Source organism: Capricornis sumatraensis, chromosome 9 (assembly GCF_032405125.1).
Source record: "Capricornis sumatraensis isolate serow.1 chromosome 9, serow.2, whole genome shotgun sequence".
NCBI classification, from domain to species: Eukaryota; Metazoa; Chordata; class Mammalia; order Artiodactyla; family Bovidae; genus Capricornis; species Capricornis sumatraensis.
Genome location: NC_091077.1, coordinates 45,288,917 through 45,315,704, shown reverse-complemented (window position 1 = coordinate 45,315,704; position 26,788 = coordinate 45,288,917). Strand labels below are relative to the sequence as shown.

The window sequence follows — 26,788 nt, the reverse complement described above, 5'->3', positions numbered from 1 at the left end:
CCTGGGTTCAATCCCTGGGTCAGGAAGATCCCCTGGAGAAGGAAATGGCAACCCACTCCAGTATTCTTGTCTGGAAAATCCTATAGACTGTGGAGACTGGCAGGCTACAGTCCATGGGGTTGTAAAAGTTGGACATGACTTAGTGACTAAACCACCAAGAACTGGCCTGGCGCAGGCAAAAAAAAAAAAAGACCCAACTACTCCATGGCTATGAAGATCTCTCACAAGTTGCCATTTTATAGTCACACCCATCACTCTTTCCCCAAGCATCACTAACCCCTGGTAACTACTAACCTGCTTTCCAATCCATAATTTTGTCATTTTGAGAATGTTCTATAAGTGAAATTATATACGTGTAATCTTTAAAGTTGAATTCATTAAAATTTAAAAATTCAGTTCCCTGAATCTACCAGTCACATTTCTAAGCTCAGTAGCTGCAGCTGACTAGTAACTATCACTTTGGACAGCACAGATGCACCGCTGTTTCCTCTTGGAGAAAGATCTATTGGAAGTGCTGCTTTAGGGAATAAGACCAGATCCATGGTTCACTCATGCTGATTCACAGCTCATGTCACCCAGGAGTGTCATGAAATAGAGTCCTGAGCATATTACTCATCTATTGTTGTTTAATAAATTGGCCCCAATGTAGTGACTTGAAATAACAGTCAGTACATTGGGACATAATAAACAACCTTTACTATCTTGCATAATTTCTGGGGGTCAGGAGTTAAAGAGTGACTCAGCCGTGTAAACAGGCTCAGAATCTTTCACGAAGTTGCAGTGAAATATATTGATCAGGGCTGCGGTGGCAGGCCTGGGGCTGGAGGACTGGCTGGAAAGGTGATGCTGCCTGTTGGGGTGACTGGACTACTTGCCCAAGTCTAAGAAGTTTCCTGGGATGTGGGGTTTTAGTGTGAATTAATTCTGGGACTGTCCCAGACAAAGGAGAACAGCTGTAAGCAGGAGGACTCAGTTCCTCCCAACGTGGGCCTCTTTCAGGGCTACTTGAGTGTCCTTATAACACAGCCATCTTCTCCCAGAGTGAGCGATACTAGGGAAAGCAGGGTGGAAGCTCTGATGTCATTTCTGAGCTGCCTTGGAAGTCATAAGGTATCACTGCTACTGCATTTTTTTTCATGAGAAGCAAGTCACTAAATCCTCTGGTCCACATTCAAGGAGAGGAGAACTAGGATCCACCTTTCGAAGGAAGGACTGTGAAAGAGTAAGTGGACATATTTTAAATCCTCTGAAAAGTGAAAAAAAAGGGAACATGTTAGTCACTCAGTCATGTCTGACTCTGTCATCCTATGGACTGTAGCCCACCAGGCTCCTCTGTCCTTGGAATTCTCCAGGCAAGCATCCCGGAGTAGGTAGCCATTCCCTTCTTCATGGGATCTTCCTTATCCAGGGATTAAACCTGGGTTGGGTCTCCTGCATTGTAGGCAGATTCTTTACCTACCGAGCCACCAGGGAAACCCTTTTAAACTGACCTATACTTGAGATCCAGATTGGGGAAAGGGGACAGAGCCCAGGAATCCATACTTTATCAAGGTTCCCTCTTGACCCCTGATGTGAGGTCCATTTGCCCATCTCAAGGTCCTGTCCCACCGTAAGATGGTGGGCATCCCACCTACCTCAGTGGACACTCACAGGAGAGGAGAGGTGGAGGGCAACTCCAGGCTGGTGAGATTGGTAAGTTGACCATGATTCCAGAAACTCTTATTAGATGACTAGGATGTCTTTTCCCACAGGATGAACGAGCAACAAATGGGGAACCATTTAGAAAACTCTCACCACACTGAAACATTGAATGCTGTTGCAAATAACCAACACCAAACTACACAGCAACAAGGAAAAAAAAAAAACAACGGATGACACAATGTATACATCCTTAAGGGATGGCTGAAATGCTATAGCAGTTCAGGGTCAAGGTCTGGAGATGAATTTATTATATAAACAGGAACATAGCTGCAGTTACAGTAAGAGGGTGGGGACAGATGGTGAGTAATGCAAAGAAATGCATGTTAGTACTGCTTTCAATAAAAGAGGGTGGTTCCTTCTTCAGACTTCAACTGTCACCTTTCAGAGGCCTTTCCAGTCCTCTTGGTTAAAGCTGGTTGAAGCCCCTCTAGTTTTTGGTATATCAGTGCCTTGTTTGTGTCCACATAGCACTCGTTACATTTGAAAATATGCTGTCTGTCCCTGTGAAATAGGCAGGGAGCTTCCATCCCCTGCGGTCTCTCCAGGGCAGACACAGTGCCTAGGACATGCTTGCGGATCAGGAACTGTTGAGTGAGGCATGAAAGAGGTGAGGTCTGTGAGGAGAGGGGAGACCGCAGGTGAGGGAGGCAACAGAGGCCGCTCATGGCTGCTGGGGGAGGGGAGGCTGGGAGTCAGCCTAGTCCAGTGGCCCCTGGTCTGTGGATGTCCGAAACCTCTTGGGGCACCCACTCGAGAATCTGATTAAACTGGTTTTCTCACCTTTGGCACTGTTGCTCCTTCGGGCTAGATGACTCCTGCTGTGGGGACTGTCCTGTGCACGATGCTTGGCAGCGGGCTTGGCCTCTCTCCAGCATCCACCTGAAGCGCATGCTCCCCTGTGGAGACAATTTAACGTCTCTCCGGATGTTGCCAGATGCTCCCTGGAGACTGCCCTTGGAGTTGGATGAGAGAACCAGCCCAGCACCCTAGTGACCTGAAATCTTTGTCTGAAGATGAGCTGCCAGTGTAAATGCGGGAGTCTAGTCAAGGCTGTGGTTTTTCCTGTGGTCATGTATGGATGTGAGAGTTGGACTGTGAAGAAAGCTGAGCACAGAAGAACTGATGCTTTTGAACTGTGGTGTTGGAGAAGACTCTTGAGAGTCCTTTGGACTGCATGGAGATCCAACCAGTCCATTCTAGAGGAGATCAGCCCTGGGTGTTCTTTGGGGGAACTGATGCTAAAGCTGAAACTCCAGTACTTTGGCCACCTCATGCGAAGAGTTGACTCATTGGGAAAGACTCTGATGCTGGGAGGGGTTGGGGGCATGAGGAGAAGGGGACGACAGAGGATGAGATGGCTGGATGGCATCACCGACTCGAAGGACGTGAGTCTGAGTGAACTCCGGGAGCTGGCGATGGACAGGGAGGCCTGGCGTGCTGCAATTCATGGGGTCACAAAGAGTCGGACACGACTGAGCGACTGAACTGAACTGATGCCTGTCTCACAGGGAAAGCTTCTTAGATAATTTGTTGTTCAGAGGCCTCTTGGTGACCGGCGCGACGTGCTGCCACCTGTTGGTCGGTGTCTGGGAGTGCACCCTTGGCTCAACCAGCCCTGGGACACAGGGAAGCAACTTGCCTTCAGGTGGGCTACAGTCGGGGCTCCAGTTCAGGGCCTCTCACTATGGCTGGGCCAAAGTGAAGTGAAGTCGCTCAGTCGTGTCTGACTCTTTGCAACCCCATGGACTGTAGCCTATCAGGCTCCTTTGTCCATGGGATTCTCCAGGCAAGAATACTGGAGTGGGTTGCCATTTCCTTCTCCATTTCCTTCTTCCTGACCCAGGGATCAAACCTGGGTCTCCTGTGTTGCAGACAGATGCTTTACCCTCTAAGCCACCAGGGAAGCCCAAGGCTGGGGCAGGGAAGCCCCAAATGAGGCCAGCCAGGGTGTGTGGCAACCAGGGAAGTCAGCAGGAATGGGATATTTTCCTATTATTTTGGTTAAATATTTAATGATGTAATTGTTAAAAAAAAAAATCAGGTCAACTTTATTGATTGCTCTTTCCTCTTCTCAGACTCTCCTTCCCCCATGCTGGTTGGCGCCTCCAATAGTCAAACCCAAATTCGCTGTCTTTTCTATACCTGACCCTCCTCAGAGCTCCCAGTTCAGTATAGACAGCATCAGCCCCTCGATACACAGCCAGAAGGATCATCTCCATCACTGAGCCCTACAGGCTCATCTACCTTCTCCACTCTCCCCACCTTCACTGCAGTTCTTGCCATTGTCTGAGCCACACGCATCCGAAGCCTGCGCCAGTGCAGTGGCTCAGCTAGGAGGTTCCTCTGTTCCATATTGCGTTGCCTGGGGTCATGCTTTTGGTTGCATTAAGCTGGGAGCTTGGCAGAGCTGGAGATGGTTACTGGGGATGACAGTAGGGGTGGGAAGGCAGCTGGGCCTCTCTCTCCAGCAGGGTAGTTGCACTTCTTATTTGCAGGGGACTAGGCTATAAACTTGGAGAAGGTAATGGCACCCCACTCCAGTACTCTTGCCTGGAAAATCCCATGGACGGAGGAGCCTGGTAGGCTGCAGTCCATGGGGTTGTGAAGAGTCAGACATGACTGAGCGACTTCACTTTCACTTTTCACTTTCATGCATTGGAGAAGGAAGTAGCAACCCACTCCAGTGTTCTTGCCTGGAGAATCCCAGGGACGGGGGAGCCTGGTGGGCTGTCATCTATGGGGTCGCACAGAGTTGGACACGACTGACGTGACTTAGAAGCAGCAGCAGCAGCAGGCTATAAACTTGGATTATAAAGAAAGCTGAACACAGAAGAATTGATGCTTTTGAACTGTGGTGTTGGAGAAGACTCTTGAGAGTTCCTTGGACTGCAAGGAGATCCAACCAGTCCATCCTAAAGGAGATCAGTCCTGGGTATTCATTGGAACGACTGATGGTGAAGCTGAAACTCCAATACTTTGGCCACCTGATGCGAAGAGCTGACTCATTTGAAAAGACCCTGATGCTGGGAAAGATTGAGGGCAGGAGGAGAGGGGGACTACCGAGGATAAGATGGTTGGATGGCATCACCGACATGGGTTTGGGTGATGGACAGGGAGGCCTGGCATGCTGTGGTTCATGGGGTCGCAAAGAGTCGGACACGACTGAGCGGCTGAACTGAACTGAACTGAGGCTATAAAGTGTGCAGGGTCTTAGCTGCTGTGCAGGCTTTTCTCTGGTTGCAGTGAGTGGGGGCTACTCGAGTCGTGGTGCATGGGTTTCTCATTGTGGTGGCTTCTCTTACGGTGGAGCACGAGCTCCAGAGCACAGGCTTCGGTAGTCGTGGCGCCTGGGCTCAGCAGGCTGGCTCCCGGGCTCCAGAGCACGGGCTCAGTGTTTGTGGCGCATGGGCTTAGTTGCTCCGCGGCATGTGGAATCTTCCTGGACCAGGGGTTGAACCTGTATTTCCGGCATTGGCAGGGGATTCTTTACCACTGAGCCACCAGGGAAACCCAGATCCCCAGATTTTAGGCCAGTGTCTGGAAAATAGTAACTTGCAGTGAATAGTGGCTGAATGAATGAGTGAGAGGGACAGGACGAGGGCATAAGGTAAAGCATCTTCCTAGACCGTCATCCCTCTTTACAGCACACAGATCTTGATGAAGAGGAATATTAAAAAATGTTCTGAATTGATTTTATTTAATACCTCAGGGAACTGGTGTTCAGAGCAGCCACACCCTGAATTTCTTCCTGTGAAGTTACGTAAGGTCACAGCCATTCTCTGAGACTGCTGTTGCAGGATCTCTCGGGGTGCTTGTGAAAAATGCAGGTGCTTTCCCGACCCCAGAAATGTTCATGAAGAAGCTTAAGGGGGAGGCCCAGCCACCTGCACATTCTGCCAGCCCTCCAGGTGACTCTCACATGCACTACATTTTCAGAAGCATCACTTTTCCATTTCTGTGTACTAAGTTTGGATTTTCTTGGGCTGGTTTTTCCTTTAGGCCACCTGTGTGTCTTTTAAGACATTGGTAACTTGATTTATTTATTTTCCCTGAAAGGCTTTGTGAATAAGCTCTCCATTCCATAACCCCTGGAAAACAAAGTGTGTTTCCTTACCTTCTGCTGAGTGGGCCTGAGGCTCAGGGGTCATGAAGAGGTCATGTCGTCCAATCCTCTGTGGTTGTGTAGGATGATGCTGATATCACACCAGGCAGGGAGGAGGCCAAACTTGGTTCTTTCCTTCTTCAGATTTACTGTGGGTGGAATAATGAGTTTTGTGTTTGGGGTTTAGGGAAAGGAGGGGTGAGCTCCTTGGGTAGGGGTGGAGGGTTAGCACAGTTAATGGGAAGCAAGGATTTTACCCAGAGGTGAGGAGGAGCTGGAGAGCAGTGAGGGAGGGAATAAAGGGCCTTATCTTCTTATGTAAGACTCATAGAAGAGCTGGTTTTATAATACCAGCGTGGCAAGGATGCTAAGTTTAGATTTGAACCTGAAACTTCAAAACTCCAAGAGGCATCGGAAGCTGCTGTCGGGCTGTGCTGGCTCTGCAGTCCCTTTCTGGGTCGCTGGGGGAGCTGGTGGGCAGTGGAAGAGGGAGGGTCCTAGTAAGTTTTAGAAGAGCTCTGCGCTTCCAGAGAAAACCCTTGCTGGTCAGCCCATTGTCCGCAGTCTCCTCTCCAGCAGACTAGAGTAGTCACAGAGGAGGGGCCGTGAGAGGCTGGGGAGGGACAACGGCAGGGACACTCGGGCTTCCAGCCAACTTGGCTGCTGACTTGTCTACCTGTCACTGTCTACACGGGAAAGAAAGTTCTTTCCGGCAGCTGGGAAAAAGGAGTAGAGGAAGCAGCTACTCTCCAGCTCCTGGAGGAAGCCTTGGGGAATAAGAACCAGCAGACGGTGTGGTCCCAACCAGGGCAGACACCTGGTCTGAGAGCAGACCACAGTCAGCCAGGAGAAACCAGGAGAGGCCAGTCCTCAGGCAGTGTGTGTGTGTGCATGCGCGTGCAGGCGTGTGTGTGTGCATCCATGTGGGGGGTTCAGGGCATCTTGTGTGTGTGTACATGGTGGGGGGTTCAGGGCAGTGTGTGTGTGTGTGTGTGTGTGCGCGTGTGTGCATGCGTGCACGTGCAGGCCTGTGTGTGTGCATGCGTGTTGGGGGGTTCAGGGCATCTTGTGTGTGTGTACATGGTGGGGGGTTCAGGGCAGTGTGTGTGTGTGCGTGTGCGTGTATGGTGGTGGGGTTCAGGGCACTGTGTGTGTGTGTTTATGTGTGTATGTGATGGGAGGTTCAGGGTACTCTGTGTGTGTGTGTACGTATGTGGTGGTGGGGCTCAGGGCACTGTGTGTGTATGTGTGTGTGTGTGTGTGTGTGTGTGTGTGGTGAGGGGGTTCAGAGCACTGCATTTATGTGTGTGCATGTGTGTGTGTATGTGATGGGGGTTCAGGGCACTGTGTGTGTGTGTGTGTGTGTGTGTGTGTGTGATGGGGGATTCAGGGTACTCTGTGTGTGTATATGTGGTGGAGAGTTCAGGCACTGTGTATGTGTGTGCATGTGTGTGTATGTGGTGGGGAGTTTAGGGTACTCTGTGTGTGTATATGTGATGGAGAGTTCAGGCACTGTGTATGTGTGTGCATGTGTGTGTATGTGGTGGGGATTTTAGGGTACTGTGTGTGTGCGTGTGTGTGTGTGTGGTGGTGGGGTTCAGAGCACTGTGTTTATGTGTGTGCATGTGTGTATATGTGGCGGAGAGTTCAGGACACTGTGTGTGTGTGTGTGTGTGTGTGTATATGTGGTGGAGAGTTCAGGGCACTCTGTGTGTGTGTGTGTGTGTGTATGTGTGTGGTGGGGGGGTTCAGAGCACTGTGTTTATGTGTGTGCACGTGTGTATATGTGGTGGAGAGTTCAGGGCACTCTGTGTGTGTGTGTGTGTGTGTGTGTGTGTGTGTGGTGGGGGGTTCATGGCACTCTGTGTGTGTATGTGTGTGTGTGTGTGTGTGGTGGGAGTTCACGGCAGTGCAACATTAGAGAGAGTACAGTCCACAGTATGATTCCCACTGTCGATACGAACTGCAAGTTTGGGGTCTCTAAGACAGTCTTTATGTTTGCTAATTCACTAGAAGAACTTGCAGAACTCTCCAAGGGCCGTTAAACTTCCTGGTTGGTTACACAGAAAGCATACAGATTAAGATTAGCCAAAAAATGGGAAACATGCATGGGGCAGAGTCCAGGAGGGCTGCACACAGAGCACCCAGCTGTCCTCTGCCGGTGGACTCCTGGACACTCTTAACTCCTCCAGCAGTGAAGTGTGGCAGTACACATGGCATACTGCCAACCGGGAAGTTCTCGCAAGCTTTGGCATCCCGAGGTTCCTTGGGGCTCTGCAATCGACTGCCCACTCAGCTGAGAGCAGCCTCCAGTCCCTCTGGCATCCTGGGAGTCAAAGCCCTCACCCTAAATCACACTGCTAGCTTATCCTGCGTGGCCAGTCCCCACCCTGAATCACACTGTTGGTTTATTCTGTGTGGCCACAGGATAAGCCCTGTGGCCTAACCCTTGCCCTAAATAAAGATACTCCTATCTGGCATGACACTGCAAGGGCTGAGATTTCTTTCCAGAAGTCTAGGGCAAAGGTCAGACCTTTCTTGGGTGCAGATTAAATGCTTAACTACATGGACAAATTAAGCAGTCCCAGCCTACTCCACAGCTGTGAGTCCATTCTTTCCAGAGGATTCTCAACACATAGAGCCTGATTCCTAGATGTCCAGCCAGTAGGACAGAAAATAGCTGTCCCCAAGGTGTGCGACCTGCAAAGAGGGCTGGTAAGTGACTCCAATTCAGTCCCCTTTCTTTATGCCCCATATCCCTCATCATCTATTCAGTCATTTCTTTACTCACCATTTATTGAGCAGCTGCAATGTGACTGGCACTCATTCTAGTGGGGGAGGGGGGAGGACAGATAACAGAGAGCAAACCAACTATTAAGTCATTTAATTAATTTAAATTTTTATTTTTTTATTTGGCTGCACTGGGTCTTAGTTGCAGCACACAGGATCTTAGTTGTGGCACGCATGATCTAATTCACCAACCAGGGATTGAACCCAGGCCCCCTGCATTGGGAGCATGGAGTCTTAGCCACTGGACCTGCGAAGGTCTAGGGAAGTCTCCTATTAAGTCATTTAAAATGTGCAATGTGCTATGGAGGGGAAAAGGGCTGAGCTCCAAGTAAGGGCGGAGAGGAGAAAGGACCCTGCCTTAGCCTGTGGGTGGGGAAAGGCAGCTCCGAGAAGGCCGCACTGAAGCTGAGGCCCAGAGAATGAGAAGCCACCCGCTGTGGGAAAAGCAGCACACAATGCCTGGCAGGGGATGCATGTGCCTTAGCTGCCAGCTGACACATCCCAGCAGGCTGTGAAAACCTGCCCAGAAGCAAAAACACAGGCCTTTCCTTGTGGTGGACGCAGTCTTATCGGGACCCAAGTCTCTGGGAGCTGTGCGTGGCCGGAATTTCAGCCCCACATATCCACGTGGCTTGTGTGTGTGCAGTGTGTAAACCACTCCTCCCTGCATGGCGGGCCTGGACAGACAGTGCCTGGAGCCAGCACCTCTGGGCAGCCCTACCAGGTTGGTGTCAGACACAAAACCATTTAAACTTCATTTGACCTCATTCACAATTTAAATAAAAACAAAACCAAAAAGCAACCAAGTTGTGCCTGTTAGCAGAGTCTGTGATGAAGAAATTGCGGGACTTCCCTGGTGGTACAGTGGATAAGAATCTGCCTGCCAATGCAGGAGACGCAGGTTCCATCCCTGGTCCGGGAAGATCCCACATGCTGTGGGGCAGCTAAACCCATGCTACTGAGCCCTCGCACCCTGGACCCTGTACTCTGCAACCAGAGAAGCCACTGCAACGACAAGCCCGTTCATCTCAACGAGAGAAAGCCTACGCACAGTAACGAAGACTCAGCACAACCAAAAGTAAATAAATAATTTTTTTTTAAAAAAGAAAGAGCAACTCTTGGTTTAAGTTGCTGGCACAGAGCCTTCTCTCAAAAAAAAGAAAAAGAAATTGGAAATTCTTCATCAGATTTTCTTTCAGTGAATGTAGGTATGCAAGGGCTGGGGAAGAGGCAACTCCATTTCTGCCTTTACGGGAAACCAGATGTGTTCACTCTCTGGTGGGGTCTGGGAAAGGGTTTCTTATCCCTTGCAATAAAACGGGGCCCTAGCTGAATTCCCCCTGGTATTCTTCATCTCTCTAAGGAGCCAGCACACGCCGAGCAGAGGAGAAACTCTTGCTTCTCTTAGCTCAGAGGTCTCTGGTAGGATTCCAGGACACGCCCATCCTACTCACAACCCTCACTCCCACCCCCACAGCCCACACCCATGTGCAAAGGCACACACACTGGTGTCCCTCGTAGGGGACCTGACAAGTACCAGTGCAGGGCCTGGATAGAGGCCTGGGTTGGCCGCACAAGGGTAGGAAGGTCTGTGCCCCAAACTGCAATTAGCTTTATATAGCAGGAGTCCCTGCCTCTTTTTATTGTTGTTTGATTTTTATATGTTTACCATGTTATTTAAAAGTTGGAAAGTAGAGAATGTAAAAGAGAAAAGTCACTTGGAATCTTGCCATTTATTATGGACGGCATGTTTGTGCTCCACGCTCCCACCGCCCCCCCCTCCTGCCAATTTGGTTGTTGAAACCCTGATCACCAATTTGAAAGGTCTTGGGAGGAGCAACCTTAGAGAGGTGATTAGGTCAATAGGGTGGGCCCCCACAATGGGATTCATGCCCTGATGAAAAGGAGAGGAGACACAGGATCTTTCTGCCTCCGCATACCAAGGAAGACCCTGCAGGGATGTAACTAGGCAGAAGGCTCTTAGCAAGAACCTGGGCATGCTAACACCTCGATGTCAGACTTCCAGTTTCTAGAACTGTGAGGAGTAAATGGCTCTTGTTTAAGCCACGTGGTCTTCTGTTACATATAGCAGCTGGAGCTAAGACAGCATTCCAATAAATCATTTTTAATATGGTCTTCCAGGGGTTCGTGCATTAGTTTCCTATTGCCATCATAACAAACTGTCATAGGTTTAGAGGCTTAAAATACTTGAGATTTATTATTTTACATTTCTAGAGGTCAGAAGTCCAAAGTCAGTCTCACTGGCCTAAAGTTAAGGTATCAGCAGGGCTGGTTCCTTCTAGAGGTCCTGAGGGAAGAACCATTTCCTTGCTTTTTCCAGCTTCTCCAGGCTGCCTGCATCACATGGCTCATGGCCTCTTCTTATATCTTCAAAGCCAGCCCTGTAGCATCTTCTGGCTTCTCTTTCTCACCGATCTCTGTTTCTGTTGTTACATCACCTTCTCTCATCCTGTTGTTGTTGCTGTTGTTCAGTGGCTATTAAAAAGCAGAGACATCCCTTGGCTGACAAAGGCTGTACAGTCAAAGCTATGCTTTTTCCAGTAGTCATGTATGGATGTTAGAGTTGGATTATAAAGAAGGCAGGCACCAACGAATTGATGCTTTTGAACTATAGTGCTGGGGAAGACCCTTGAGAGTCCCTTGGCCTGCAAGGAGATCAAACCAGTCAATCCTGAAGGAAATCAAGACTGAATATTCCTTGGAAGGACTGATGCTGAAGCTGAAACTTCAATACTTTGGCCACCTGATATGAAGAACCAACTCATTGGAAAAGACCCTGATGCTCAGTTTGGAACGATTGAAGGCAGGAGAAGGGGGCAACAGAGGAAGGGATGGTTAGATAGCATCATGGATTCAATGGACATGAATTTGAGCAAACTCCAGGAGACAGTGGAGGACACAGAAGCTTGGCATGCTACAGTCCATGGGGTCCAAAAGAGTTGGACACGACTTAACGACTGAACAACAACTCAAAGGAGGAAGAGAAGGGTCATTCCTCCAAAGGATAATGTTTAGACTTGATCTAGTTTGCAAGAGAGGACCTGATTGGCTGCTCTTGGTGCCCATCCCCATCCCAATCAGCTGTGGCAGAAGGAGTGGAGGTGGGCTGGCGGAGGGGCTCTTGGCGGTGTGGTAAGCCTGGTAGGACAGGCTACCTTTACTCTGCTCTTAATCAGGACTGCGGTGGCGGGGGGGTGGGGGTGGGGTCAACACTTGGACCTCAGGGCTTCTGTGACCAGCCTGATCCCTTCACAGTTTTCTGAGTGTTTACTTCTATGTCTCCCATTTTAAACTCACGATCAGTTAGTCAGTTCAGTCACTCAGTCATGTCTGACTTTTTGAGATCCCATGGACTGCAGCATACCAGGCTTCCCTGTCCATCACCAACTCCCGGAGCTTGCTCAAACTCATGTCCATCGAGTTGGTGATGCCATCAACCATCTCATCCCCTGTCATCCCCAACTCTCACATTCATACATGAGTAACGACCCTCTAAAGTTGAAACTGAGAGACTAGACCTCTTGCTCAGGGTCACACAGCCAGCATGTCACTCAAAGGGCACTCAGGTGGATTAAACTGTAAGTAGTACCTAGAGGAGCCCCAGAAGCATGGGGCATTCTCCCCAGGCCGAAGGTCATGGAAGGGGGATTGACGGGGAGGTGCTGGAGGAGAGGAGCACCTTGGACATTTGTTTCAAATGTCACACCTGGGCTTTACTGGCCCTGGGAAGGCAGCTGCTCCTAGCTCAGGTAAGGTTTCTGAAGCCCTGTCTTTTCAGAGTCTGGTCCTGCCTGCCTCCCTGAGTTCTTCTTGTCCCCAACTCTGCCTCACTGCACTGGTGGGTGACTCGGAGGCTTTTTCTGTCAGACCCTCTTCCAGGAGTGGGCTGTGGAGGTGGGGACGGCCAGGTTGGGGAGCCCGGAGTCCCCAGTCAATCATGGAACAGATCATGGACCTGGGGGGAGTTGTGGCGTGGGTCTTCTATTCTCCAGCACCTCAAGGGGTCCAGGAACTCCTCCTCATATTTTCAGTAAGACTTTAGCCCCTCCAGGGGCCAGGGTGCTGTTCTTCTCCCCACCCCCACCCCTGCCCCCAGCCCCCTGCCTAAGCTGCCTTCTTTCTCAACACCCCAGGACGATGTAACACCACTTGCCACTTCCCGCACTGAAGCTGCCACGTTTTTCCAGCAGCCTGACCTGATTGCCTCTCTCCACGCCCCAGTTGCCTACCCTAATCTGTGCCACAGTTGCTTGTGAGCGAGTGTCCTGATTCTATAGACTGGCGCCGCCTCAAGGGGGGCCCTGGACGCCTCAAGCCTCGGAGAACGTCTGCTGGCTGAAGGCGAACGATGTGCAGAATTTTCACCTGGCTAGGAATTCATTAGAAGACAGTGGCACCCCACTCCAGTACTGTTGCCTGGAAAATCCCATGGATGGAGGAGCCTGGTGCAGTCCATGGGGTCGCAGTCCATGGGGTCGCTGAGAGTTGGACACGACTCAGTGACTTCACTTTCACTTTTCACTTTCACGCATTGGAGAAGGAAATGGCAACCCATTCCAGTGTTCTTGCCTGGAGAATCCTAGGGACGGCGGAGCCTGGTGGGCTGCCGTCTATGGGGTCGCACAGAGTTGGACACGACTGAAGCGACTTAGCAGCAGCAGCAGGAATTCATTAATTCTCGAAGTCCGCTAGGGGTGGGTCTCGCAGGCCTGGTAGGGAGACTGCGCACTCTAACCACTCCGGGAGGGGAGGCAGGCCCTGCCTGGAGAAGGGCTGTCCGAGGAGCCCTCAGCTAGTCGGCGCGCCATTGGACTCAGCAGGAGGACATTCTTGCAAAACGAGATTTTCATTTCTCAGTGTGAGCTGTTTAAACTGTCTGCCCATCTTGAGTGCATGCTCGGCTCACGGGGGTTTCCTCGGAGCGCTGGGTTCCAAGCCCCTGTCGGGATCCGGATCTGCGAGCCTAGAGAGGCAAGAAGCGGGGTCAGAGGAGCCTGAAACATTGTGTCGGGGGCTGGGAGCCAAGAGCCGAGGAACGGCCTTCGTGGGCGCTACTCTGTATCCGCGCCGCCTCGGGCGCCCATTACTCTGGCCAGAGCTGTAACTGCCCTCAGGGGCTCGGAACCCGCTTTAACAGCCCGCGCGGGCTCTGCAGGCGAGGGGTGGGGGACCTGGGGCTCAGTTCGTCCGCCCAGGCCAGGCCGTGGTCCAGCGCCCCCCGCCACATCAAGTCCCGGGGGAGGGGGTGTTGTCTCCCAGCCCTGAGGCCGAGCAGGAGATCCAGAGCCCCGCGTGTCTTCTGTTGGTGCAGAGGACCTCGGCCACTGCTTAGCTAACCGGAAGACCCCTGCCTCCCTCCCCGAATCCTTCAACCAGGCGAGATTTCCAGCAGGGACGGCCGGCGCGGGCGGCGACAAGCGTGTCCCCGCGCACGCACACAGCCCTGAGCACGTCAGTCCCACGCCGTCCCGCCGCCCTGTGCCCGGGCGCGCGCAGGCAATCACGCGTTCCCGCTCACGCCGTGGGCACAGCATCCGCTGCGGGCCCCGGCTGGGGTGGGGCGGTGCCTGAAAGGTCGGCCCGAGGCTCGGGAGCTGGGAGCGGACTCGGGCCGGACCGGGGCGGGGTCCCGGGAGGGCCCGGGGGGCGGAGCTCGCGGGCCGGGCGCGCCGGGTCGGGGCGGGTCTGCGCCGCCGCCGTCCGCGCCGCCCCGCCCCGCCGCTCGCTCCGTTCCTCGCGCTGCAGCCCCCGCCGTAGCCGCCGCGGAGCCCACTGCCAACGCTTCCGAGGTAGGCGCCGCGCAGAGGGGCCCGGGCTTTGCCTGCGCCCTGGGTCGCGGGCCGACCCCCGGGGAGCTGGGGAAGGAGACGGTGCGCGGAGCGGGCGAGGGCGAAGGGCCCAGGGCCCGGCCGGGGCGGGGAGCGGGAGTGGCCCGCGCGGGCCTGGCGGGTCAGCGGCGGGCAGTGCAGGCCGCGCGGGGCGGGCGGGCGGCGAGCCGGCCCGGGCGCGGGAGCGGGAGCCCAGACATCCCGAGGCGCCTGCGGCTGGGGACCAGAGCCGGCGGGGACCTGCGGGCGAAAGGGCACGGGCCGCCGCGTGGAGGCCCGGCCGGCCGCCGGTCTAGGTGACCTTCCTCGGAGGCGCCCTCTGGCCCTCGATCCCGCCAGCGCGGGTCGGGCAGGGGCCAGCCCGCCACCTACGCTCGCCGGGCCGGGCTCACGGACCTGTGCGAGCCATACTGTCTCCTCGATCGTGGTCCCGCGGTCCGGCCCTGCACGCCCTGTCGGGTCCACGCCCGGAGAAGCTGGCCTCCAGCACTGTCCGCGCGTGCCAGCGCCTTTCGGAAGGAACGGGAGGCTGACGGTCCAGTTAGGCCGCGGCGACCAGGGCCGGAGCTGGGACCTGGGTAGAAGGTTAGGCGTTGGAAAAGGAGGTTCCGCGGGGAGCCCTGTGGTCTCCTTGGCCTTAGGAGAAATTCCTGTTTAATCGGTGGCTCATTCATTCACCGAATGCAGTGGTGGATTCAGGAAACTGGTTGCTAGTCCTTTGGATTTGAGGCCGACAGCATTAGTGACTTGTCCAAGGTCACACAGTGGGGAAGAAACCAAACCTCAGTTTTTTCATCTGTAGAATGGAGCAATCATCCCTCTTCTTCATTGGGTTTTTGGGAAGAATGAGTTGATTAACTTCCAGTGTGCGAAACAGTGCCTGATATGGAGAAGGCCTTGGAGGAAACCTTGACACTTACCCTTGAGACTTTTTGGCAGAATCTAGCCCAACCCCTGCAGACTATTTTGTGCCACGTGGTGCTCTGGAAAGGGTTCAATAAAGGTAGCCCCTGTTATTTTAAGCATTATTATTACACATTTGTGTGCCAGGCATTGAGTAACTTTCAGGATAATTCATGAAAAGCCTTTAAGTTTATCGACAGCCAAGGTCAGGCTGGAGCAGGAAGTTGAATGTGGCTGCAGACTTGGGCTGAGCCTAAGCGTGTTCCACCTGAGGCCTGGAGCTGCCGAATCACCTCCCCTCTCCAGGGAAAATAGGGAAATGAGCTCCTCCTTTGCCTAAATATGCTGTTGGTAAGGCCAGGGCACATTGCCCAGGGTCTGCCTTCTTTTTATCCCAGCTCTGAACTGAGTTCCTACAGGGTCAGACTTAAGCCTGATACAGCTTTGTTTTCAGTGCTTGGAGTGGTGCCACTTGGCAGTAGTAGGTACTTGAGAAGGGTCTGTGGGGGTAAATGTACTCTTACTTTTTATCCAAAGTAAACTCACCCTTTTGACAGAAGGATAGTTTTTTTTTTTTTGCCATTCCAGCGTGTGACTTAGGTGCTCACTCAGTATCAATATTTGTGGGATTATTGAAGGTTATATGTAGTGGCTGCAGGCCCAGCCCACAGTCCCTTGATCATGGACATCCTCTTTGAGGGACACACATCTCATTCACTTCCAGAAGATAGTCTTTGTCTTGCAGAGTCACAAATAATTAAGGAGCTGCAGCAGTGTGTAGAGCCCTAGAGCTGTGAGAGGCAAAACTGTTTCCTAATTTGAAATAATTGCTTTGAACATGTTATCCTCATTCTGCGACTTTCTGAGTCCTTTGGGAAGCTTGTTGAACTGGTGTTTCTGGCTTGTGGGGGAGGGTGACTTTGGTGAAGGGGGTTCTCCTAAAGCCCGTGGGCCTGGTGCCTCTTCTCTCTCTGATGGTGAGTGGGTCAGAGGCTTCTGCTGGAGTTGTCCTGAATAAAGTGCTTGACCCTGGGGTTGGAGGCTGTTCTCAGTTGATTACTTTATTTCTGCTATTCTGTAGGCATGGGCTGTTTGTAGATAAATGGAGGGGCTCAGGGGAGGACCAGGAGTGGGGAGTTGTCTGTGGGTCTCTGACCCCATTGGATGCTAGGCAGAGGTGGACAAACACCTCCAAGCTGGTGGTCATGGGGGATATTCACCCCTACCTTTACTGGTAAGATGCTTCCAAAGTCCACTTTGCTGTCAGTGGGGATTTCTCAAGGAGTGACATCTTTGGTAAGAGAGGCACATGTGCCTGAGGGTCAGCCCAAGCGTGCAGGCAGCCCCTCAGGGTGCTCAGGGCAGCCTTGGGCTCCACTGTGGTTGCCCCTCAGTTGCACCTGGGCACAAGCTTCCATTTCACTGCCTGCTCTCCCAGGGCAGAGGGTGAGTGGAAATCTTAGCTCTCTACCTGGAACTATGCTGGAAAGAGTCCTGGGGAGCAGACTGAGCTTGTGCAACACAGCTCTGACGTGAGCCACAGGGTCCTGTACACAGGCTGAGTTACTTGCTCGTTCCTGTTTCTCTACTGTACGAGTGTGATGATCATCGTTTCAGCCATTCTTTATTGAGGGCCTGCTCAGCACCCTCCTGGCCGGTTGACATATGAACTATGATGTTGAATCCGCTGCCCTCCAAGCCCTGGGGGAGGAGTACTGTTGTTTCCATTTCGTGGGTCAGGAGGCTTGAGCACAGAGTGGTGAGATAACCGTCCCAAGGTTACACAGCTCAGTGGGAATGGTGTTGGAATTCAGGGCCTGGTCTGGCCAGCCCCCGGTCCTGGTGCTTTCACTCTGCAGCTGCCACTCCAAGGTGCCACTCTGAGGAGCTAATAGATTTGTGTGCCTTTTGAAAGGTAGACCTTGCTGTTCAGAGGGAAAGTGTTACTCTTGTACACACTGATCTGAGTGAGTGTGTACCTGGGTGGGTGAGCAGCAGTCAGTGGAGTCACTCTGTTTATTGCAAGGGCAGTGGCTCAGGGTGTTTGTCAGGAGAAGGGTCAGTTTTTTCTTGGGATGAGGAGGGAGGCATTCTTCCAGGACCTGGCTGGACAGTATTCAGCTAAACAATGCCTCATTATGGTTGGGGAGGAGTCTGGACCCTGTGATTCAGGATGACCTTTCGGCAGCCTGCCCAGCAGCTGTAATTATGATAGGAAACATAAAGTGACAATCTTAAATAAATACTACCTGTGCCTGTTACATGTTTTCTGGGTCCCAGCTACTGTGTTGTTGCTTAGCTGTTTATGTACTAAGTTGCTGCTGTACTAAGTGCTGTATACCAGCAGTCTCATTTAGTCCTTGAGAGGGCTGCTGAGTCAAGTACTCTTACTCTGCACTGGAACTGAAGAGAAATGAGATGCAGATAGGTTACGGCCTGCCTAAGATCTCAGAACGAGAGAGTGGTGGTGGAGTAGAATGGGAACTCAGGTGTGCTGGACTCTCGAGTCTACCCGCCCAAGCACTGTCTGTTTTACCCCCACTGGGGCAAGCCAGGCAGCAAACCTCCTGCTCGGGCAGGAGCCCCAGGGGCTCCTGGGACCCAGACCTTGGCGTGCTGCCTGCCAGCCCAGGTCTTCTCCTCTTGATGGGTGGGTGGGAAGGCAGGGTGTCCCCAAGTCAGCTACATTCTCTTGAGGCTTGTGGAAGGCTGTGCTTGTGGTGGCTCTGCTTCCAGGGTGTTTTAAAATAGAAGCAACGCCTGGAAAGCCTGGCTGCCCTCTGTGAGACACTCATGGAAGGGTGTGGGGAGGAGGACAGCCGCATTGAGAGCACAGACCTCCCCGAGCCCGGGCATTGCTTTGCCAGCATCCCAGAGATCCAGTCAAAGCCATTCTCCTGGGCTGCCTCTTCTGGGTGAGAAAGTGTGGGTGTAGCGAGGCTCCTGATGGTGTTGGCCTCACGTGTTGGCTTTCAGAGCAGCTCTGGCCTCCTCCTGGAGAAGTTTATTTCCCTGGGCCCCAGAGTTTGGAGGAATTGCTTTTGCTCTAATCCCTGGCTGGTCGGATGCTCCTCCTACAGGGTGGCCCCGTTCTGCCCTCCGTAGATTGTCTAGAATGGCGTTAGAGATAGCAGAGCTGATACTTCCCTGGTGGTCTACTGGCTAAGACTCTGTGCTCCCAATGCAGGGGTTCGATCACTGGTCAGGAAACTAAATCCCACATGCTGCAACTAAAGATCCCCCATGCCGCAAGGAAGATCGAAGATCATGAGTGTCACAACTAAGACCCAGGGCAGCCAAATAAGTAAATATTAAAAAAAGGAAAAGAAAGAGCAGAGCCAAAGGCTTTTGCACAAGTCTTCCTTCCTAAGGGGAACCAAAGATGGTGATGCTGATGGTGATTGATTGTGTGTGGATTAGGGACCTGCGGGAATCAGATGTACACTCCCATGGGGTAATTAAAGAAAGCATGATGAAGGGATCATTTGCAAAGGTGTGGGCAGAGTGTGGGGGACCTGAGAGGGAGTGTGGGCCTCTGGGTCCTTTAGAACCAGGAGGGGGCCCTTTGGCAGGAGCTGTGGCCTTGAGTAGAGGGAAGTCACTGCCCACCTGAGGCCCAACAGGTAGGGATGAAGTTGGGGGGATGAATACCCCAGCTTCACTCTCCCATCTTCTGCTGGTACTCCCTGTTGGCTGAGCCTACCCCACAGCCCACAGGATCAGCTCTTGGGGCACAGATTAGGACGGAGGAGGAAAGTGCATCTGGAGGGGCAAACAAAGAGTATCTAGAGTAGGGGGTTGTGGCAGCACTACCATTTATCGAGTACTCACTGTGTGTCAGACAATTCTACGTGTTCTATTTACCTTACTTAATCCTTGCAACAACGGCAGTAGAAAGACTCTGTTGTTAGCCCCATTTTATAGATGAGCAAAATGAGACCCTAGGCGTACCAGTGGCTTGTCCAAAGTCACACAGCTAGAGCCTCTGCCAGTCTCGTAGCCCCTTCCATTAGTCACTGTGCCCTGCTACCTGGGTACTCAGATGAGTGGAGAAATTCCATGGCAGGTGGCTCTTGATGTTTAGGTCCTGGTCCTCTTATACCCTTGTCATTGAAAATACTGTCTCTTGATTCACTGGGTGTTACCTGTGTTCAGAAGACTTGCTCTCAGCTGTTCCTGCCTGAGCCCTTTGGACCCGTGGCCACTCCACTCTCTGTATCAGCTGTTGCAGTGGTCGTTGGCTCTCTGAGGGCATCAAGGCTCTGCTGCCTGCATCCTTCCAAGGGAGCTTCTGCGGAGAAAAGAGCATACTTCAAAGTGGGGGATTCTGGTGGGTGCTTGATGCAGGGAGCCAGCCCACTCTTCTCTGTGGCATCTGAGGGACGCCCTGCCTGTGTGATAAGCAGGGAAGGAGGCTTCTGAGTCAGTGCCTCAGGCGAGTCGCGCACACTGAAGTTAGGGAGCTCGGCCCTCCTCCTGCCTTCTGGGCAGGGTGGCCAAAGCTACAGCTGGTCACCTGAGGGTCGAATGTGCCCCCCGCAGGCCTTACCTGTTAGCCCTGCCACCTCTGATTTAACTCTCTTCCTGGAACCAGTATCGACACTGAGAGAGCTTTTCCTTCTGGTACATCTGCTGCAGCAGCCTTTTGCAGTGTGACTTAATTTCAGACACATTTGTTAGGTTTTTAAATTTTCTGTTCTTAGCTTAGAAAAAAATTACCAAGTGCCCAGACAACTTAAGTGATTAAATAGAATCAAAAATGAAAATGCTATTTTAATCTCGCTCCTTTCCTAAACCCCTTTTCCGTTCTAGAAGCAGCTCTGAGGTAGCCACAGTAAGTTTTCCTTCAGCCACATGGAGTTATATGTATTCTGTGACTTGCTTTTTTCATTGACCTGTTAGTGGCTGTCTATGCCACCGTGTGGAAATCTCCCTCATCCTTTTTGATTACCACACGGTGTGCCTTAGTTTGCAAGCACCATAATTTTTATTCATTTGTTTCTCTGGTGGTGGGCATTTAGGTTGCTTCTGGGTACCGTGTTAAAAACAACCCTGCAGTGAGCATCCTCGTGAGCACTGGGTGCCCCTGCAAGTGTGTTCCTAGCAGTGGCCTGGCCACTAGGATTACTGTGTGTCCCCTTGGGCGCTGCCAGCAATGGGCTCCTCGGGCGCTGTACTGTGCTGTAGTCTCCTGCTTGGCGGGAACGGGAGTGATCATTTTCACCAGCAGTAGGTACTGTCATTTGTACTTGTGCGAGTCTGTTGGTTGAGTGACCTTCCCAAACACAGATGTGTCGGTCTCTGTAGTGTGGCTCCTTGAAGCCCTTTGAACAAAGTCCATGCTTGGTTCTGAGGTTAGAAGTGGCAGTGCTGTCTTCTGAAGGCGCTTGGTTGGTCTCCTCTGCTTGAGTTCAGCATTCCTTAGGCCATTGTGAGGATGGGGCACGTTAGTTGTGGGTCTCCCCAACATCCGTGGTGGGCTTGCTGGGTGGCTCAGCAGTGAAGAATCCGCCTGTGAGGCAGGAAACACTGGTTCGATCGCTGGGTCGGGACGATGCCCTGAAGCAGGACATGGCAACCCACTCCAGAATTTTTTTAAAAAAATAATTCTATTTATTTATTTTCTGACTGCGCTGGCTCTTCGTCGCTGCGTGGGCTTTTCTCTGGTTGCAGTGAGCGGGGGCTGTCCTGTAGTTGGGGTGCACAGGCTTTTCCGTGCAGCGGCTTCTTGTAGAGCACACACTCCAGGCCACGCGCTTCAGTAGTCATGGCACGTGGATTCAGTAGCTGTGGCTCCGAGCTCAAGAGCACACGTTCAGTAGTTGTGGCACACAAGCGTAGTTGCTCTGCAGCCTGTGGGATTTTCCCAGATCAGGGATTGAACCCATGTCTCCTGTGTCTCCTACATTGGCGGGTGGATTTTTTACCACTGAGCCACCTGGGAAGCCCCCACTCCAGTATTTTTGCCTGGAGAATCCCACGGATAGAGGAGCCTGGCGGGCTACAGTCCATGGGGTCACAAAGAGTTAGACATGACTGGGGTCCACCCCTGGCAGCCACCCCCACCCACCAGAAAAGCCCAACAGAGGGGTGGAGCCCTTGTCGCCCCCTGCAGAGTCCCTCTGAGCATGCCTGCCCTCCTGTGCTGGGGCTGCAGCTTCCCAGTGGGCGGAGCTCCTGCCTCCTGGTTACATGTTTACTTGTCCCTATTATCAGATACTGTTTCCTTTTTTTCTACTGTAAAAATACTTTGATGCTTGCTGCACATTTACTCATTAAACAGACATTTATACTGAATACCTGCTATTTACTGGGCCTTGGCATGTTTGCACACATAGCCTTGTCCATATTTTGGATAAATGTGTGCATGCCAGGCTCTGGGATGCTCTGAGTTCAGTGGTGTGATCTGGGGGCAGGTGTGCATTTTTTAGGGGTAGTGGGGAGCTGGGAGCAGAGAAGCTGCCACTGTCATGTAGCTCATGAGTCCAGGAGGATGTGTCCTCCCGTGATGGAGGTTACATAACTGTTACGCAGATCATGCTGGGCGATATACTATCTCTCCCTTCTGAGCTTCCAGTATGGGCTGGCTTTTCATTCCTCAGCTGGAGTGGAGCTTGCATAATCTGTTCAAGGTCAGCCAAGGAGTGTTGGGTAGGTAGGCTGGCAGGCAGTGGAGGGGAACCAGTGATTCCTGTCTTCTGGTGTGACTTATTTGTCTTTCCCAAAGTCATCAGTGACTACAGGCAGGTCTGCTCAGCCTGACGTGGCCATTTCTTGCTTCCCACTTATCTTTGGGAACCATGCTCCCAGGCTTTGCCTTGAAGCCATCACCCAGGTAGAGACCCGGGGTCTTGGCCTTTCCCTTCTGGTTTCCGTCTGTCCAGGGCTGGCTGCCTGCCCATGTCAGAGTATCCTGTCTTATGCTCAGTCTCGGGAAGCTGAGCTTCTAATAGTCTGTGCTTCATGTGTACAACCTTATGTTTCTACTTCTGTATCCACTGCAGTGTGCTCACCACCAAAAATTGAGTTTCTATCTGTCACCATATAGTTGATCCTTCACCCTCAGCCCCCGCCCCCGCCCACCACCCTTTTCCCTTCTGGTAACCACTACTCTGTTCTCTGTGTTTGTTTGGGTTCATTTATTTTTGTCTCTTCTTTTTGCGTTCCACATATGAGTGAAATCACAGGGGACTCAAAGAGGATATGTCCCTCCAAGATGGAGGTTACATAAAAGTCCTCTCCGTCTGACTCATTTAATTTAGCATGATACCCTCAAGGTCCATCCATGTTGTCGTAAATGGCCAGATTTCATCTTTTTTTTTTTTCAGGGGCTGAGTAGTAGTATGTCACGTGTGTGGATGCACACACAGACACATACATACACACACGTGCCACATCTTCAGTGTCCATTCAGTTGTTGATGGGCTTGCAGGCTGTTCCATTTCTTGGCTGTTGTAAGCAGTGCAGCGACGAGGATAGGCGTGCATGTGTCTTAACGGATTCGTGTTTTTGTATCCTTTGGGTGAACACTGGAAGTAGAATTGCTGGATCATGTGACAGTTCTGAGGATCTCCATACTGTTTTCCGCAGTGGCTGCGCCAGTTTACACCCTCGCCGGCAGCACTCGATGGTTCCCTTTTCTGAAGATGCTTGGACGGATGCTGCAGAGATGATGGGGAGTGGTCTGGAGCCGATCCAGGTGCCGGGAGGGGCCAGGACCGGGGTTCAGCCTGCGAGTCAGCGCAGGCAGGCTGTTAAGTGAGAAAGCAGGGCGCTGAGTTCTCTCCCCCTCCAGTCCTGGCCCGAGAGAGCATGGGTGGCAATCATTATTTCTACAGTGAGATTGTTTTTGAAGCAGGTGCTGAGAACTGTGTTGGGTGCTGTTTGCCGTTGTAAGAAGGCTGAGCTCAAACAGGCGGAACTGCTTGGGTCCTGTCGGATAAGTGCAGCCAGAGACAAGAGGCAGGCAAAGAGGAAGGCCACAGGAAGAGCAGAAGGGGGAGCCACAGCCACGCAGTTGTAGGGAGCCTTTGGCGAAGAGGGCGGCAGGGTCACGCCCTCCTGGGCGGGTGCTGCCTCAGGCTGAGGAGCGGGTTTGGCTCCACTCAGCCCCTGGCTCCTGTGCGCCCTCCCTGCCAGCTGCTGCGCTGGGGATGCAAGGAGAGCCTGGTCTTATGTGCGCTCGCTCCGCCATCCCACCTCTCTTGTCCTGGATGGTAATCTCCTTAGTGGCCACTTTAGGGTGATTTTTGCTGTGGGTGGAGTGTGTTTTGACAGGTGGCTTTGCTTTTCAGTTTTGGGGATTAGGGATAAGCAAGGGCATTTGGGGAGCATTAAATGATGAGTGTTCTGCCTCTTTCCTGAGGGATGGACTGGTCCAGATGTGAAAGCCGCGTGTGCCTGGTGAGGTGGGTCCTGGAGCCAGGGGAGGGTACTTGGGAAGGCCTTGACCCCTGAGGTACAGGGGGTCTTAGCTGACCTGGAGATGTTGGGACTGGACTGCTCTCCCTGTCACCCGGCTGGGGCTGAGTTTGTGCCCAGGTGAGAAGGGGACGGCACTGAAGAGGGGTCCTCTGTCCACTGATAACTGTTAGTGCTGGTGTGTGTGCAGAATGTTCGGGGCCCTTTGCTGAGACATTCTACATGTTTCCTTGGGGCTCTGTTACCTCAGCCGTCAATCCCCGGTTGTTTCCTTGCTTCTCCTGGGAGGGGCCGAGGCCCATCTGTGGGCTAAAGCAGGGAGGGCCTGGTGGTTGGTTTCCTGGTCTGTCCCTGGGGTGGGTGTGCCTACGGGGTTCGTTTGGGGTGAAAGGGGAACAGGTTGGGAGAGGGAAGTCCACAGACTTGGGAAAAAACCAGTCGAAGCAGCCTAAAATGGGTCTTCCCCCGTGTTCTTTGTGCCCTGATCCTAATGTGGGCTGAGTTGCCTTTGGTTCCAGCCTAATCATGTGCGAGAAATAACAACAGCAACAAAAATAGGATCACGTAAACAGCTTACTGGGCTGCTCCTCTCTGCTCTGATACAAAAGGGAGCTGGGACAGAGCTAGCAAAACCTCTGAAAAAAAGTAAACTAGGACTTGGACCGCAGTTTTATAATTTAAACTGTGGAGGCTTGCAGGTTGGTTTGTTTTTAAACATTATGCTCGTGGGTTCTGTGTGCTCCCTGCAGTGTCTTTGAAGTTAAGGCTTTGGTCAGGCTGAACTTTGGCTTGTGACGCTGCTTCCCCGGGATCACTTGGACCACTTTTCACTGGTTTCCCACTTAACCAGGAACATGCCCTGTGGATGTTTATTTATGTGGGTACATGTGTATGTGACTTTACATGGGGTGTATGCAGTTCCCGTTTGGTAATTTAGGTGTCCTGTATTTAAAATAGATACATCTTTGGGTTACTTGGAGTTTTGGCCAATTGAGGCTAACAGTTTTGGAGATGGAGAAGATGCAGAAGATAATGCTTTCTCACGTCCCCCTCTCCTCCTGGGTGGAGCACGGGGTGTGTGCCGTCCAGATTAGAGTCTTAATTCTGGGTACATAATGTGTCAATGCGGAGGCTCCCAGCAACACAGCGTGGTCCTTAGGGTGAGGACTATTGGGAGTTCTTGCCTTCTTTGAACACTGAGGTGTTTAATAAATGCTTGTTGACTGACATAGTGATATGCATCAATCCCAAGTAGTACTTTGAGAGTCAGTTTTAAAAATAAAGTCACATTGGTACTCAGTAGGTGTTTGTTTGAATTAAATTTGGAAGGGATGTGTTTGCATTTCCTTCCATGGGAAAGAGTTGCCTAGTTAGGTAGGTAGGTTTTACTGTTTCCTCTGTGAGGAATATGATACTCTAAAAGTGGGTTCCCATAAAATACAAATGTTTTGTGAAATGTTGAGTCCATTCTGACACATAGTAGGTACTCCATAAATGTTTGTTGAATGAATGAAATCAGAATTGTTTGGAAAATATGATACTCTGAAAAGCCCTGATTTCTATTCAGTGTATTTAATGTCCTAGCAGTCAATATTTTGTAAGAAGATAATGTTTTATTGGCAAGAGTCCTGCAGTTCAGTAAAGTAGCTGGCTCATGGGAGTGTGTCTTTGACAGTCAATTCCTTTAGCAAATACTGACTGACTCCTGCCATATTCTGGGCCTGTGCTTAATCCTGGGGATACCTAAGAGAAGAGGTCTCCAAAGTCAGACTGGTCTGCTGTCAATAAAAACCTACTGGGTGTTTCCACCTCTGGCCGCAGAAGCAGCAGGAGACTGCACAGGTATCTCTGTCCACACATGGGGGAAAAAGGTACCTGGAAGTCAGTGCTGATGATTTTTATTGGTGGAAAATGAATATCTGTAATTTCCAGAGTGTTTATTATGGTGATTCTTTTATTTTAGCAGAAGATGGCTGTGCCTCCCACGTATGCTGATCTTGGCAAATCTGCCAGGGATGTCTTCACCAAGGGCTATGGTGAGTGTTGCATGGAGTGGCCTTTCAGCTCAGAGACTGGGTCCGCTTGTTTGGTATTCTACCCGTCACAGTTTGAGAGAGCTGGGTCAGTCAGCTCTTAGAACCTTCATGTCAGGGAAAAGAGATAAGCCTTCTGTGGCTAGTCAAGCAGTTTTGGTTGCGCGCCCAGTTCAGGTCGGCGAGCGAATTGCTCAGACTAGTGGACCTTCTCGTTTCCTCTCCCAGGCGGGAGCAGGTCTGGGTGCCGCTGCGGTGGACTGCGGCTTCTAAATTTAGCTTTTCCTTAGGCTGGTGCTCATGCTGTCACACACCTTTTTCTCAGACTCTGCTGGGGCTGCAGGTGGGGCTGTGCCTGTTCCCTCTGCCACTGTTCCGTGGCAACCAGTCTCCATGGCAACCAAGCTCCACCCACAGAGGCAGGCAGCAGCGGAGACTGGTGCCCTCTGCACTCATGGCATTTTTAAGATTTCCTAAGGGAGGCAGAGATGCTGCTCTTGAGTTATTTAACCTATTAACAGTGACCATGTTCTTTCTTTAGGATTTGGCTTAATAAAACTTGATCTGAAAACAAAATCCGAGAATGGATTGGTAAGTTGTCTGGCCCACACGGAGTATGGATATTTATTGTAGATCAGTAAATAATAAATAACTTCCATCTGAGTGGCAAGCAAAGGGACTTTTCTGATTGTGGCAACTTGTGGTTGTCACGTTTATTGCCTCTTCTGTGGAATGGGTGGTCCGGGGAACCAAGCCACTAGGTCCCCAATTTAGCATCTATTAATACTCATAGGAATATGAGGCAGGTCTCCGATTTATTTTTCCTTATGTATCTTATTTCAAAATTGACCTGTGTTCCATACCACATGATTATTTAATAAAAAAATTAGTAGTATCTTTTAGATTGTGCATGTGGTAATTGTCGGAAGGAAGAAGTTTTGGGTAGAATTACTGCAATGTCCGCTTTAGCTCAAAGCCTTTTCTCTGTG

General features: G+C 51.6%; 1 protein-coding gene across 3 annotated transcripts in view; it reads left to right on the top strand.

Moving 5' to 3' along the window:
• Positions 1-14,333: 14,333 nt before the first annotated feature.
• The window catches only part of VDAC1 (voltage dependent anion channel 1), a 29,177-nt gene continuing 16,722 nt past the window's right edge, over positions 14,334-26,788 (top strand). Inside the window, exons 1-3 of one of the 3 annotated variants that reach the window (XM_068981206.1) lie at positions 14,334-14,403; positions 25,730-25,802; positions 26,341-26,390. In XM_068981206.1, coding sequence (XP_068837307.1) covers positions 25,736-25,802; positions 26,341-26,390 — 117 coding nt within the window. In that variant the 5' untranslated portion in view covers positions 14,334-14,403; positions 25,730-25,735. Of the gene's footprint in view, positions 14,404-22,935; positions 23,045-25,729; positions 25,803-26,340; positions 26,391-26,788 lie in introns of those variants that run through there. The other 2 variants (XM_068981207.1, XM_068981205.1) reach the window with 2 other exon arrangements.